The following is a 16,978-nucleotide window of genomic DNA, read 5'->3' as shown; positions in this document are numbered from 1 at the left end:
AACATGGAACTCTTACGGTGTGTTACTGTGACCTGGTAACATGGAACTCTTACGGTGTGTTACTGTGACGTGGTAACATGGAACTCTTACAGTGTGTTACTGTGACGTGGTAACATGGAACTCTTACGGTGTGTTACTGTGACCTGGTAACATGGAACTCTTACGGTGTGTTACTGTGACGTGGTAACATGGAACTCTTACGGTGTGTTACTGTGACGTGGTGGTAACATGGAACTCTTACGGTGTGTTACTGTGACGTGGTAACATGGAACTCTTACAGTGTGTTACTGTGACGTGGTGGTAACATGGAACTCTTACAGTGTGTTACTGTGACGTGGTGGTAACATGGAACTCTTACGGTGTGTTACTGTGACGTGGTAACATGGAACTCTTACAGTGTGTTACTGTGACGTGGTAACATGGAACTCTTACGGTGTGTTACTGTGACGTGGTAACATGGAACTCTTACGGTGTGTTACTGTGACCTGGTAACATGGAACTCTTACGGTGTGTTACTGTGACGTGGTAACATGGAACTCTTACAGTGTGTTACTGTGACGTGGTGGTAACATGGAACTCTTACAGTGTGTTACTGTGACCTGGTAACATGGAACTCTTACGGTGTGTTACTGTGACGTGGTGTTGACATGGAACTCTTACGGTGTGTTACTGTGACGTGGTAACATGGAACTCTTACGGTGTGTTACTGTGACGTGGTAACATGGAACTCTTACAGTGTGTTACTGTGACGTGGTGGTAACATGGAACTCTTACAGTGTGTTACTGTGACGTGGTGGTAACATGGAACTCTTACGGTGTGTTACTGTGACCTGGTAACATGGAACTCTTACGGTGTGTTACTGTGACGTGGTAACATGGAACTCTTACGGTGTGTTACTGTGACGTGGTAACATGGAACTCTTACAGTGTGTTACTGTGACCTGGTAACATGGAACTCTTACGGTGTGTTACTGTGACGTGGTGGTGACATGGAACTCTTACGGTGTGTTACTGTGACGTGGTGTTGACATGGAACTCTTACGGTGTGTTACTGTGACCTGGTAACATGGAACTCGTACGGTGTGTTACTCTGACGTGGTAACATGGAACTATTACGGCGTGTTACTGTGACGTGGTGGTAACATGGAACTCTTACGGTGTGTTACTGTGACGTGGTGGTAACATGGAACTCTTACAGTGTGTTACTGTGACGTGGTGGTAACATGGAACTCTTACGGTGTGTTACTGTGACCTGGTGACATGGAACTCTTACGGTGTGTTACTGTGACGTGGTAACATGGAACTCTTACGGTGTGTTACTGTGACGTGGTGGTAACATGGAACTCTTACGGTGTGTTACTGTGACGTGGTGGTAACATGGAACTCTTACGGTGTGTTACTGTGACGTGGTGACATGGAACTCTTACGGTGTGTTACTGTGACGTGGTGGTAACATGGAACTCTTACGGTGTGTTACTGTGACGTGGCGGTAACATGGAACTCTTACGGTGTGTTACTGTGACGTGGTGGTAACATGGAACTCTTACGGTGTGTTACTGTGACGTGGTGGTAACATGGAACTCTTACGGTGTGTTACTGTGACGTGGTGACATGGAACTCTTACGGTGTGTTACTGTGACGTGGTGGTAACATGGAACTCTTACGGTGTGTTACTGTGACGTGGTAACATGGAACTCTTACGGTGTGTTACTGTGACGTGGTGGTAACATGGAACTCTTACGGTGTGTTACTGTGACGTGGTAACATGGAACTCTTACGGTGTGTTACTGTGACGTGGTGGTAACATGGAACTCTTACGGTGTGTTACTGTGACGTGGTGGTAACATGGAACTCTTACGGTGTGTTACTGTGACGTGGTGGTAACATGGAACTCTTACGGTGTGTTACTGTGACGTGGTGGTAACATGGAACTCTTACGGTGTGTTACTGTGACGTGGTAACATGGAACTCTTACGGTGTGTTACTGTGACGTGGTGGTAACATGGAACTCTTACGGTGTGTTACTGTGACGTGGTGACATGGAACTCTTACGGTGTGTTACTGTGACCTGGTAATATGGAACTCTTACGTTGTGTTACTGTGACGTGGTAACATGGAACTCTTACGGTGTGTTACTGTGACGTGGTAACATGGAACTCTTACGGTGTGTTACTGTGACGTGGTGGTAACATGGAACTCTTACGGTGTGTTACTGTGACGTGGTAACATGGAACTCTTACGGTGTGTTACTGTGACGTGGTGGTAACATGGAACTCTTACGGTGTGTTACTGTGACGTGGTGGTAACATGGAACTCTTACGATGTGTTACTGTGACGTGGTGGTAACATGGAACTCTTACGGTGTGTTACTGTGACGTGGTGGTAACATGGAACTCTTACGGTGTGTTACTGTGACGTGGTAACATGGAACTCTTACGGTGTGTTACTGTGACGTGGTAACATGGAACTCTTACGGTGTGTTACTGTGACGTGGTAACATGGAACTCTTACGGTGTGTTACTGTGACGTGGTGGTAACATGGAACTCTTACGGTGTGTTACTGTGACGTGGTAACATGGAACTCTTACGGTGTGTTACTGTGACCTGGTAACATGGAACTCTTACGGTGTGTTACTGTGACGTGGTAACATGGAACTCTTACGGTGTGTTACTGTGACGTGGTAACATGGAACTCTTACGGTGTGTTACTGTGACGTGGTAACATGGAACTCTTACGGTGTGTTACTGTGACGTGGTAACATGGAGTTACAAGTAAACGTTATCTGGATGTTATAACCATGTGTAGCCAGAACTAGAGTCACCTTGTCTGGATGTTATAACCATGTGTAGCCAGAACTAGAGTCACCTTGTCTGGATGTTATAACCATGTGTAGCCAGAACTAGAGTCACCTTGTCTGGATGTTATAAACATGTGTAGCCAGAACTAGAGTCACCTTGTCTGGATGTTATAACCATGCATAGCCAGAACTAGAGTCACCTTGTCTGGATGTTATAACCATGCACGGCCAGAACTAGAGTCACCTGTCGATGTTATAACCATGCGCGGCCAGAACTAGAGTCACCTGTCGATGTTATAACCATGCGCGGCCAGAACTAGAGTTACCTGTCGATGTTATAACCATGCGCGGCCAGAACTAGAGTTACCTGTCGATGTTATAACCATGCTTGGCCGGAACTAGAGTCACCTGTCGATGTTATAACCATGCTTGGCCGGAACTAGAGTCACCTGTCGATGTTATAACCATGCGCGGCCAGAACTATAGTCACCTTGTCTGGATGTTATAACCATGCATAGCCAGAACTAGAGTCACCTTGTCTGGATGTTATAACCATGCATAGCCAGAACTAGAGTCACCTTGTCTGGATGTTATAACCATGCGCGGCCGGAACTAGAGTCACCTGTCTGTAACCTATGGAAGGGGGAGAGGTGCAGTCACTTTACCTTAGTCTGCATGGGCGGTACACATGATCTGAAATCAAGCCCCACAGATGAGGTGACAGGTGAGATCCCAAGGCCTGTTAAGAGACTGCAGGTGAAAGAAGAACTGTGAAAGAGTCTCTAGTTTCTGGTCACGATGTGGTGAGTTACAACAGACGTATTATACCATGTGAGAGATGTGAGAGATGTTTGTATTGTAACACCACCCACTCACAATGACTGGCCTGTGAATGAGGCCTTGTGATCGGTGACCCACAGATGACAGGAAGTGAATAGAGACTTATGATTGGTGACCACAGGGGAATGAGGCCTTGTGATCGGTGACCCGCAGGTGACAGGAAGAGGAAAGGTCAGGGCTGAAAGGTGATTCTGTGGTTCTCAAAGAGGCTTTACTGTCACAATGAGACTCGGGCTGTTCTGCGAAGAGATGGGAAGCTTCCCAAATGGCACCTCCGTCACTCGGTCGCGTGTCACCGTTGCCAACGGCGCAAAGTGGTTTACCTGAAGTGGTGTTAAGCCCAAATCATTCTGGATGTCGGCTAACTACTATTTCGTCTAAATACAACTATAGTGCCTTTTCGAAATACGATGCCATTGCTAGAGTAGTCAAATATTTAGGAAATTACTTTGTTAGCGTTATCATGTCGTCAATTTTACTTTGGACAGATGGCGATGTTGTCGTTCGCTCGCAGAGTTTGTCAAAAATAGCTAGCGATGCTAACATTAGCTAGCTAAAATCTGATGGCCTCCCCTCAAGCTTAGCTAGCTAACGTTATACTGCATCTAAAGTCAATCTGGTTTTCCTACTAATTATTTACCTCGTTTTGAACGTCATCGTTTTTTTCCCCCAAGCCGCTGTAATGCACTTTTTGATCATCTTCATCAGCGCTCATTGACGAGGCATCGAGGAGGAAGTTAGGCATTGAGTAGGAAGTTAGGCATCGAGGAGGAAGTTAGGCATCGAGGAGGAAGTTAGGCATCGAGGAGGAAGTTAGGCATTGAGTAGGAAGTTTGGCATCAGTCCAAAAAACGAACATTCAAAACAGTATTGTGACGAAACATGAATTCCCTACGTAACTCGAATTCCCTACGTAACTCCCTACGTAACTCCCTACGTAACTCCCTACGTAGCTCCCTACGTAGCTCCCTACGTAACTCCCTACGTAACTCCCTACGTAGCTCCCTACGTAACTCCCTACGTAGCTCCCTACGTAACTCCCTACGTAGCTCCCTACGTAGCTCCCTACGTAACTCCCTACGTAACTCCCTACGTAACTCCCTACGTAGCTCCCTACGTAACTCCCTACGTAACTCCCTACGTAACTCCCTACGTAACTCCCTACGTAACTCTCTACGTAACTCCCTACGTAGCTCCCTACGTAACTCCCTACGTAGCTCCCTACGTAGCTCCCTACGTAACTCCCTACGTAACTCCCTACGTAACTCCCTACGTAGCTCCCTACGTAACTCCCTACGTAACTCCCTACGTAACTCCCTACGTAACTCCCTACGTAACTCCCTACGTAACTCTCTACGTAACTCCCTACGTAACTCCCTACGTAACTCCCTACGTAACTCTCTACGTAACTCCCTACGTAACTCCCTACGTAGCTCCCTACGTAGCTCCCTACGTAACTCCCTACGTAGCTCCCTACGTAGCTCCCTACGTAACTCCCTACGTAACTCCCTACGTAGCTCCCTACGTAACTCCCTTCGTAGCTCCCTATGTAGCTCCCTACGTAACTCCCTACGTAGCTCCCTACGTAACTCCCTACGTAACTCCCTACGTAACTCCCTACGTAGCTCCCTACGTAACTCCCTACGTAGCTCCCTACGTAACTGCCTACGTAGCTCCCTACGTAGCTCCCTACGTAACTCCCTACGTAGCTCCCTACGTAGCTCCTTACGTAGCTCCCTACGTAGCTCCCTACGTAACTCCCTACTTAGCTGCCTACGTAGCTCCCTACGTAACTCCCTACGTAGCTCCCTACGTAGCTCCCTTCGTAGCTCCCTACGTAACTCCCTACGTAACTCCCTACGTAACTCCCTACGTAACTCCCTACGTAGCTCCCTACGTAACTCCCTACGTAGCTCCCTACGTAACTCCCTACGTAGCTCCCTACGTAACTCCCTACGTAACTCCCTACGTAGCTCCCTACGTAACTCCCTACGTAGCTCCCTACGTAGCTCCCTACGTAGCTCCCTACGTAACTCCCTACGTAGCTCCCTACGTAACTCCCTACGTAGCTCCCTACGTAACTCCCTACGTAGTTCCCTACGTAGCTCCCTACGTAGCTCCCTACTTTTGACCAGATCTCAGGTCTAAAGTAGTGCCCTATCTAGGAATATAGGGTTTCCAGCCGTGGTTTATACAGTCTCACTTGTTTGTATTACAATGAGCCCTCGTAGTGCTCCGTGGAGAGCTGTGTAGCCAGGGAGGAATTTCCTTCTGGAGGGGATGGTCAAAGCAGCGTTGCTATGCTGTTACACTCAGATCTTATGGTGTAACGGGGGTCGCATTTAAACACAGGAGATTAAACTCTTGTATTTTAGTCAGTCGGTAATGGTTTTTTTTTTTCGAAACAAGGTGGACTTTCCTCTTGATATGCTTTTCAGTCTTGCAGCCTAAATTGGATGCGGCTCGGCCTTATCTGTTAGAGAAAGGCTATGAATATTCATTTAGGTGAAAGCTTTTTCTCCCACTGCAAAAAAAAAAAAAGCATTTCCTCTGTATTTCCAAATGAAGTAAACAAAGCCTTCCTCTCGCCAGCGTTCGCCTGCTCTCACTGAAATATGTGATCATCTCCATGTGTTTGGCCTGTTGTTGATCTGCTGTGGATCTGATCTGCTGTTGATCTGATCTGCTGTTGATCTGCTGTTGCTCCCCATAGTAAGATGTCAGACAGGCCATAGCGAAGCCCAGACATGTTTGTGGGTTAACGGTGTGTGTATGTGACGGTGTGTGTATGTGACGGTGTGTGTGTATGTGACGGTGTGTGTATGTGACGGTGTGTGTGTGTGTGACGGTGTGTGTGTGTGTGTGTGGCAGTGTGTGTGTGTGTGTTTGTATGATGGTGTCTGTATGTGTGTGGCAGGGTGTGTGTATGTGTGTGGCAGTGTGTGTGTGTTTGTATGATGGTGTGTGTATGTGTGTGGCAGTGTGTGTGTGTTTGTATGATGGTGTGTGCGTGCCTGGCTCTGGGTTAAACCTGTGTGTGAGGGTTGACGGGTCAGAGATCAATGATGCTTCTTGGTCTGAGCTGAGAGAGAGAGAGGGAGCGGGGGAGACAGAGAGAGAGAGGGGGAGAGAGAGGGGGAGAGAGAGAGAGAGAGAGGGCGAGCGAGAGAGAGAGAGAGAGAGGGCGAGCGAGAGAGAGAGAGGGGGAGAGAGAGAGAGACAGAGAGAGAGGGGGTGGGAGGGGGAGAGAGAGAGGGAGAGGGGGAGAGAGAGAGAGATGGGGGGGAGAGAGAGGGAGAGAGAAACAGACAGAGAGAGAGAGCGAGACAGAGAGAGAGAGAGAAATGTTGAAACTTAGGTCACCTCAGTCTTTGGAGAGCTCTCTGCTTTATCTCTGCTCCTGCCTCATCTGACGGAGGAAATGGGTCGTGACCTCAGAGGGGAATACCTCGCTCCCTTCCTCCTTTCACTCCTCACCCCTCAGCTCCCTCACTCCCTCGGAGCCGGCACTTAGCAGCCAGGAGGGCCCCCTTTTCTCCCATAAGCCTTCGCTCCACAGAGGCTAAAGTACAGATGGAATTCTTAAATATTATCTCCCAATTAGTTTATTTTAGCTCTCTGCAGATTATTTAAGGGAAAAAAATAGAGAGAGAGACAGAGCGATAGATAGATAAAGAGAGAGGGGTGAAGGATTTGGAGCGAAGTCAGTTCACAGCCAAGCGGTATCCAGAATGTTGTGGCAGCAGATTTCCACGGCTTAGTAACACGCTACGGCAACAAGTTGTACCACGGGGGCTAACACCTGTATTCATACATAAACACACATACACACACACACACACACACACACACACACACACCTGTAGTCATAACATCTTCTCCTCCGTATGCCCGCCTGAAATCTGTCAGGTGGAAAATGAACGTGTTGAATTGCAATTCACCTCAATAGAGAGTAGACTATCGTAGAGTGTATAGCTATTCTCCTGCTGAATCCTTCCCTGTGCTTCCCTGTTCTAGCCAGACTTCCCTGTTCTAACCTGGCCCAGCCAGACTTCACTGTGCTTCCCTGTTCTAGCCAGACTTCCCTGTTCTAACCTGGCCCAGCCAGACTTCCCTGTGCTTCCCTGTTCTAACCTGGCCTAGCCAGATTTCACTGTGCTTCCCTGTTCTAACCTGGCCCAGCCAGACTTCACTGTGCTTCCCTGTTCTAGCCAGACTTCCCTGTTCTAACCTGGCCCAGCCAGATTTCACTGTGCTTCCCTGTTCTAACTTGGCCCAGCCAGATTTCACTGTGCTTCCCTGTTCTAACCTGGCCCAGCCAGACTTCCCTGTGCTTCCCTGTTCTAGCCAGACTTCCCTGTTCTAACCTGGCCCAGCCAGATTTCACTGTGCTTCCCTGTTCTAACTTGGCCCAGCCAGATTTCACTGTGCTTCCCTGTTCTAACCTGGCCCAGCCAGACTTCACTGTGCTTCCCTGTTCTAACCAGACTTCCCTGTTCTAACCTGGCCCAGCCAGACTTCCCTGTGCTTCCTTGTTCTAGCCAGACTTCCCTGTTCTAACCTGGCCCAGTCAGACTTCCATGTGCTTCCCTGTTCTAACCTGGCCCAGCCAGACTTCCCTGTGCTTCCCTGTTCTAACCTGGCCCAGCCAGACTTCCCTGTGCTTCCCTGTTCTAACGTGGCCCAGCCAGACTTCACTGTGCTTCCCTGTTCTAACCTGGCCCAGCCAGACTTCACTGTGCTTCCCTGTTCTAACCTGGCCCAGCCAGACTTCACTGTGCTTCCCTGTTCTAACCTGGCCCAGCCAGACTTCACTGTGCTCTCGTCTCCTACAGTGCAAGGGGGGGGGGGGGGGGGGGGAGCAGCCCTCAGCCTCTGAAGTGTTTTACATTAGTTATGTCCAACCCGGTGTCTCCTAGCGCCTGGCTTCATACATTCTGATGAGAGATAGCGAGAGAGAGAGAGGTGCTGTGAGGTCACAAGGAGAGACAGACCCCCCCCCCCCCCCCCCCCCCCCAAGGATTCTACTATTCTCTATAGCTCCCCATTATTATATTATTCACCTCTAGAGACAGAGTGGGGGATATTGTCCCTGAGGTAAAACAGGTTAGAGACAGAGTGGTGGATATTGTCCCTGAGGTTAAACAGGTTAGAGACAGAGTGGTGGATATTGTCCCTGAGGTTAAACAGGTTAGAGACAGAGTGGTGGATATTGTCCCTGAGGTAAGACAGGTTAGAGACAGAGTGGTGGATATTGTTCCTGAGGTAAAAACAGGTTAGAGACAGCGTGGTGGATATTGCCCCTGAGGTAAAACTATGTGTGGGAAGTAACTGAGTTAGCAGTCTTTTTAACTCAAGCCCACACACTTCTCACTCACACTGTGCATAGTGTGAAGTCATGAACACTCAGCAGCTCTGTGTCTTTGGTTGAAAGCAGTAGGTGTTATGTGTAAACACAGCAGACATGTATGAGTTAGGACATTCACTCTACCATCACCATTATCCCAGTGTATGAGTTAGGACATTCACTCTACCACCACCATTATCCCAGTGTATGAGTTAGGACATTCACTCTACCACCACCATTATCCCAGTGTATGAGTTAGGATATTCACTCTACCACCACCATTATCCCAGTGTATGAGTTAGGATATTCACTCTACCACCACCATTATCCCAGTGTATGAGTTAGGACATTCACTCTACCACCACCATTATCCCAGTGTATGAGTTAGGACATTCACTCTACCACCACCATTATCCCAGTGTATGAGTTAGGACATTCACTCTACCATCATCATTATCCCAGTGTATGAGTTAGGACATTCACTCTACCGCCACCATTATCCCAGTGTATGAGTTGGGACATTCACTCTACCACCACCATTATCCCAGTGTATGAGTTAGGACATTCACTCTACCATCACCATTATCCCAGTGTATGAGTTAGGACATTCACTCTACCACCACCATTATCCCAGTGTATGAGTTAGGACATTCACTCTACCGCCACCATTATCCCAGTGTATGAGTTGGGACATTCACTCTACCATCATCATTATCCCAGTGTATGAGTTAGGACATTCACTCTACCGCCACCATTATCCCAGTGTATGAGTTGGGACATTCACTCTACCACCACCATTATCCCAGTGTATGAGTTAGGACATTCACTCTACCATAACCATTATCCCAGTGTATGAGTTAGGACATTCACTCTACCATCACCATTATCCCAGTGTATGAGTTAGGACATTCACTCTACCACCACCATTATCCCAGTGTATGAGTTAGGACATTCACTCTACCGCCACCATTATCCCAGTGTATGAGTTGGGACATTTACTCTACCACCACCATTATCCCAGTGTATGAGTTAGGACATTCACTCTACCATCACCATTATCCCAGTGTATGAGTTAGGACATTCACTCTACCACCACCATTATCCCAGTGTATGAGTTAGGACATTCACTCTACCACCACCATTATCCCAGTGTATGAGTTAGGACATTCACTCTACCATCATCATTATCCCAGTGTATGAGTTAGGACATTCACTCTACCACCACCATTATCCCAGTGTATGAGTTAGGACATTCACTCTACCGCCACCATTATCCCAGGCCATCCCATCTTAGCAGAGTCATTGTCTCTCTCTTCACTCCTCTCATCACAGAGGGAAGGTGGAAAATGGCAGCACACCGCTGTTCCTCTCATAGTTCAGGCACAGCAAGATAGATCAGCCTTTCATAATGAATGATCAAGACAGTGTTCCCTCCTGGACAGAGTCCTCCTGTGATCGAGACAGTGTCCCCTCCTGTACAGATTCCTCCTGTGATTGAGACAGTGGTCCCTTCTGGACAGATTCCTCCTGTGATCGAGACAGTGAGCCCTCCTGGACAGATTCCTCCTGTGATTGAGACAGTGTTCCCTTCTGGACAGATTACTCCTGTGATCAAGACAGTGTGTCCTCCTGGACAGATTCCTCCTGTGATCGAGACAGTGTTCCCTTCTGGACAGATTCCTCCTGTGATCGAGACAGTGAGCCCCCCTGGACAGATTCCTCCTGTGATCAAGACAGTGTTCCCTTCTGGACAGAGTCCTCCTGTGATCGAGACAGTGTTCCCTCCTGGACAGAGTCCTCCTGTGATTGAGACAGTGGTCCCTCCTGGACAGAGTCCTCCTGTGATTGAGACAGTGTTCCCTTCTGGACAGATTCCTCCTGTGATCAAGACAGTGTCCCCTCCTAGACAGATTCCTCCTGTGATCAAGACAGTGTCCCCTCCTGGACAGATTCCTCCTGTGATCAAGACAGTGTCCCCTCCTAGACAGATTCCTCCTGTGCTCAAGACAGTGTTCCCTTCTGGACAGAGTCCTCCTGTGATTGAGACAGGGGTCCCTCCTGGACAGTTTCCTCCTGTGATCGAGACAGTGTTCCCTTCTGGACAGATTCCTCCTGTGATCAAGACACGTAGGGGATAGGAAGGGTCTGGGGGGGGGGTGCACACACACATTGTCTCTCTCAGAAGAGCCTCTGAGCTCTATCAATTACCGTGTTTCCAGCTGCAGGCGGCTGCAGGGCTGAGTGGGCGAGGGAGATATATATATATATATATGTATATATATATATATATATATATATATATATGCACACCAGGGACAGAAGGTTGAGAAGTCAGTAGAGAGAGAGAGAGGAGAGTCAGAAAATCACCAAATCTTGAAAGTCCATCAGAGATGAGGTTGGATTACAGAAGAGAGGCTTGCTTCCCTGCTATGCATTCACATCCATCCCTGACACACACAGCCTTCAGACAGGTCTGTGTAGGGGTTGAAAGCGTGCTTGAAGGGATATGTGGTACAGTATCTCACCCGGTAATAATGCTCTTTAATGATCTAGACGGGTGTCAAGCTGATACCGACTGAACAGTCGCTTCTCTATTTCTCTAATTCGCCACCTGGAGAAATGGACTGGAAATTGATAGTTGCCAGCACTGGCTGAATTTCTTAGAAGCACAGTCGGTAATGTGTAGGTAATACAAACCATTATATAAAACATATATATCTCAATCTTCTCGCAAAGCACATCTTCTGAAGTAGATCGATCTAATCTACACTATATATATATATTTTTTATAAGTATGTGGACACCCCTTGAAATTAGTGGATTTCAGCCATTTCAACCACGCCCTGTTACTGACAGGTGTATAAAAATCGAGCACACAGCACATGCAATCTCCATAGACAAACATTGGCTGTAGGAATGGGCCTTACAAAAGAACTCAGTGACTTTCAACATGGCACCGTCATAGGATGTCGCCTCGACAACAAGTCAGTTCGTCAAATGTCTGCCCTGTTAGAGCTTCCCCCCGGTCAACTGTAAGCTCTGTTACTGTGAAGTGGAAACGTCTAGGAGCAACAACGGCTCAGCCGTGAAGTGGTAGGCCGCACAAGCTCGCAGAACGGGACCTCCGAGTGCTGAAGTGAGTAAAAAATCTTCTGTCCTCGGTTGCAAACTGCCTCTGGAAGTAAGGTCAGCACAAGAACTGTTCAGTCGGGAGCTTCATGAAATGGGTTTCCGTGGCCGAGCAGCTGCACACAAGCTTAGCATCACCAGGTGCAATGCCAAGCGTCGGCTGGAGTGGTGTAAAGCTCGCCTCCATTGGACTCTGGGGCAGTGGAAACGCGTTCTCTGGAGTAATGAATCACACTTCACCATCTGGCAGTCCGACTGACAAATCTGGGTTTGACGGATATCAGGAGAACGCTACCTGCCCCAATGCATAGTGGGAACTGTAAAGTTTGGTGGATGAGTAATAATTTTTTGGGGCTGTTTTTCATGGTTCGGGCCCCTTAGTTCCAGTTAAGGGAAATCTTAATGCTACAGCATGCAATGACTTTCTAGACGATTTTGTGTGGCAACAGTTTGGGGAAGGCCCTTTCCTGTTTCAGCATGACAATGCCCCCGTGCACAAAGTGACGTCCATACAGAAATGTTGTTTGTTGAGATCAGTGTGGAAGAACTTAACTGGCCTGCACAGAGCCCTGACCTCAACCCCATCGAACACCTTTGGGATGAATTGGAACGACGACTGTGAGCCAGGCCTAATCGCCCAACATCTGTGACCGACATCACTAATGCTCTTGTGGCTGAATGGAAGCAAATCCCCACAGCAATGTTCCAACATCTAGTGGAAAACCTTCCCAGAAGAGAGGAGGCTGTTATAGCAACAAAATTAAGAACAATTCTGTATTAATGACCATGGTTTTGGAATGAGGTGTTAGACGAGCAGGTGTCCACATACTTTTGGTAATGTAGTGTATCTATATATAATATACTGCGGCAGAGGGGGAATTTACATTTCAATGACCGCCATCCGGTGGAATTGAAATATCAAAATCATAAAATGGTCATTCAGATTGATCCTCCATATTTAATGTATTTCATGGCTGCTCAATCGTTCACCCTCTACCCCATAAATGATCATATGACTGGCTTGGCTGTCCCCCCTCTCTCTCCCTCTACCCCATAAATGATCATATGACTGGCTTGGCTGTCCCCCCTCTCTCTCCCCCATCTCTCTCACCCCCCCCCCCCCCCCCTCTCTCTCTCTCTCTCTCTCTCTCTCTCTCTCTCTCTCTCTCTCTCTCTCTCTCTTTCTCTCTCCCCTCTTCCCCTCTCTCTCTCTCCCCTCTCTCCCTCCTCTAAATGATGATATGATAGGCCTGTCTGTCTCCCCTCCCTCCCTCCCTCCCTCCCTCTCTCTCTCTCTCTCTCTCTCTCTCTCTCTCTCTCTCTCTCTCTCTCTCTCTCTCTCTCTCCCCCCTCCTCTAAATGATTATATGATAGGCCTCTCCCTCTCTTCTCTCCTGGTCTAGTGGGATATATCTCTATTACCATCTTCATTATAGATGAGTCTTTAATGCACCATCACATTAGGAGAGACTGAACAGGACTGGACCCCCAATAATGGCCATTTGATCCTGAGAGTCTGGGTCATATTATCTCTGGCACAAGGTTGTATTACAACCTGGACTTTACAGTGGGTTCTGGGAAAGTTATATGGTCAGAGATTCTAGATAAATAACCAAGGTGTTGTAGCCTTCAATCAGGGTCTCACTGTGTCAGAGAGGACAATGGGTCATGTCCACTAGTCTTTATCAGGGTCTCACTGTGTCAGAGAGGACAATGGGTCATGTCCACTAGTCTTCATCAGGGTCTCACTGTGTCAGAGAGGACACTGGGTCATGTCCACTAGTCTTCATCAGGGTCTCACTGTGTCAGAGAGGACAATGGGTCATGTCCACTAGTCTTCATCAGGGTCTCACTGTGTCAGAGAGGACAATGGGTCATGTCCACTAGTCTTCATCAAGGTCTCCCTGTGTCAGAGAGGACAATGGGTCATGTCCACTAGTCTTCATCAGGGTCTCACTGTGTCAGAGAGGACAATGGGACTTGTCCATGAGCCTACTGTACTGAAACCTGACTGAATGAGTTCAGTGTTCAGTCTTGTATAAACACACTAGGGAATAGTGTTCCATTTGGGAGCAGGATAACTACAGGTTCAGATGAATGACAGGAAGGAGAAAAGTCTCTAACTACAGGTTCAGATATATGACAGGAAGGAGAAAAGTCTCTATCTACAGGTTCAGATGAATGACAGGAAGGAGAAAAGTCTCTAACTACAGGTTCAGATGAATGACAGGAAGGAGAAAAGTCTCTATCTACAGGTTCAGATGAATGACAGGAAGGAGAAAAGTCTCTTCTCAACTGTCTGAAGTTCCCGAGAGTTAAACATGTATAAATAGAATCCATTGAATGGGAAAATCAATGATGTCATAATGAGTGGACTGGCAGCCATATTGAGCGGACTGGCAGCCATATTGAGTGGACTGGCAGCCATATTGAGCGGACTGGCAGCCATATTGAGCGGACTGGCAGCCATATTGAGCGGACTGGCAGCCATATTGAGTGGACTGCCAGCCATATTGAGTGGACTGGAAGCCATATTGAGTGGACTGGTAGCCATATTGAGTGGACTGGCAGCCATATTGAGTGGACTGGCAGCCATCTTGAGTGGACTGGCAGCCATATTGAGTGGACTGGCAGCCATATTGAGTGGACTGGTAGCCATATTGAGTGGACTGGCAGCCATATTGAGTGGACTGACAGCCATATTGAGTGGACTGGCAGCCACATTGAGTGGACTGGCAGCCACATTGAGTGGACTGACAGCCATATTGAGTGGACTGGCAGCCATATTGAGTGGACTGGCAGCCATATTGAGTGGACTGGCAGCCATATTGAGTGGACTGACAGCCATATTGAGTGGACTGGCAGCCATATTGAGTGGACTGGCAGCCATATTGAGTGGACTGGCAGCCATATTGAGTGGACTGACAGCCATATTGAGTGGACTGGCAGCCATATTGAGTGGACTGGCAGCCATATTGAGTGGACTGACAGCCATATTGAGTGGACTGGCAGCCATATTGAGTGGACTGGCAGCCATATTGAGTGGACTGGCAGCCATATTGAGTGGACTGACAGCCATATTGAGTGGACTGGCAGCCATATTGAGTGGACTGGTAGCCATATTGAGTGGACTGACAGCCATATTGAGTGGACTGGCAGCCACATTGAGTGGACTGGCAGCCACATTGAGTGGACTGGCAGCCATATTGAGTGGACTGACAGCCATATTGAGTGGACTGGCAGCCATATTGAGTGTCCCCGTAGCTCACAACAGATGATAACTCACTTCCTCTACAGTTCTCTAAAGTGTAACCTTGGCTAACTCTCTGCTGTCTCTCAACAGGAGCAGCTGTCCCTCCAGCAGAATGGGTCCGTCCCCTCCTCAGGCGTGCTGACTGTATCCTGGAGCCCCTGGAGCCTGGACAGAGAGGGGCTGAAGCTGCTGTCTATCGGCCTGGCTGTGGTGGCTATCCTAGTGGTCTTCATGTGGGAGAAACTCCACTGAGACCGAGGAGCTGGAAGATATGGACCTGGGCCTGTATTCATAGAGCGTCTCGGAGGAGGAGTGCTGATCCAACATCAGGGCCCCCTCTTTTACAATCATCCTTATATTCTACAAGGCAAAACTGATCCTAGATCAGCATTCATACACCGAGACTCTTTATGAATAAGGGACCTGGATCAAATAAATATGGAAATAATTTCCAAGTACTTTGTACTGGGCAAACTAAATCAAGCCTAGCTCGAGTATTTGAAAGAGTTTGACATGTTTATTTGGCCTATAGGTTTGGTTGAAATGGGTTTTGGATGGGTCCTAGTTTAGCTTTATATGGGTAAAAAACTTCCCAGTCTTGGACAAAGACTGATGGATTCTGGAGCTGCATGTGAGAGTTAGGAAGAGGAGACGAGGGTAGGAAACAAGGACAGGAGATAAGGAGAGGACAGGTTAAAGACACGTTGTGTGATACTCTGGTTTAAGATGGTGGATATCTTTAATTAAAATTATTTATTTTTTACCAACAATGAAACAGACACAGAGGAACAGGTATATTTTTGGTAATGAATTTACATCACAGTAAAAGCCACACTCTCTGTGTCTGTCGTACTGTCGTACCACATTGTGATTGTTTACCAAAACATTTGTTGTTGTTTTTGCTCTCGTGTTTCTCTATCTGTATTTCTGTTTTTATGGTTTTCCATTTGAACGTCAGTCTACTACTGAGTAGACGGAGACCCCTTTGTGCCCTGGTATGAAGTAGTTAGAGAACAGGGTGCCATTTGGGGTGGCTGTGATGTTACAGAGTGAAACTGCATGTTGTTTGGATTCTATTCATGTACATCTCAGCAGTGGATCATCTCCTATCCCAGGGGACTTATTGTCTGGTCTAGATCCCTGTCTGCCTCTCAAATGGCACCCTATTCCCTTTATAGTGCACTACTTTTCACCAGGACTGGCACCCTATTCCCTATATAGTGCACTACTTTTCACCAGGACCCTATGGGGGGGGGGGGGGGGTCTGGCCAAAGGTAGTGCACTATATAGAGAATAGAGTGTAATTTGAAACACAGACTTGACAGTGTTTTCTCATCTTTGTTTGCAGTGTAAAGCTAACCTTAATAAACCTTAATAAACCACAACTCCATGCTCGCTGTCTGTCTGGCTTTTTCTTTGCAACTCTGCCTAGAAGGCCAGCATCCCGGAGTCTCCTCTTCACTGTTGACATTGAGACTGGACAGAGGAACTCTGCCTAGAAGGCCAGCATCCCGGAGTCGCCTCTTCACTGTTGACATTGAGACTGGTGTTTTTGCTGGTACTATTTAATGAAGCTGCCAGTTGAGGACTTGTGAGGCGTCTGTTTCTCAA

The 16,978-nt window shown here is 47.7% G+C and overlaps 1 protein-coding gene across 2 annotated transcripts in view; it reads left to right on the top strand.

The window, feature by feature from the left end:
• Positions 1 to 16,752, top strand: part of LOC110506554 (CDKAL1 threonylcarbamoyladenosine tRNA methylthiotransferase) — a 699,428-nt gene extending 682,676 nt beyond the window's left edge. For both annotated transcript variants that reach the window (XM_090230627.1, XM_090230628.1), the window contains one exon: positions 15,458 to 16,752. In XM_090230627.1, the coding sequence (XP_090086753.1) occupies positions 15,458 to 15,619 (162 nt within the window). In that variant the 3' untranslated portion in view covers positions 15,620 to 16,752. The remainder of the gene's footprint in view (positions 1 to 15,457) is intronic.
• The last annotated feature ends 226 nt before the right edge of the window (positions 16,753 to 16,978 follow it).

The sequence above is a fragment of the Oncorhynchus mykiss genome, chromosome 3 (genome assembly GCF_057628025.1).
Source record: "Oncorhynchus mykiss isolate SJ-2025 chromosome 3, ASM5762802v1, whole genome shotgun sequence".
Lineage (NCBI taxonomy): Eukaryota > Metazoa > Chordata > Actinopteri > Salmoniformes > Salmonidae > Oncorhynchus > Oncorhynchus mykiss.
The sequence above is the reverse complement of the archived record's forward strand: the minus strand, read 5'-3'. Positions and strand labels throughout refer to the sequence as shown.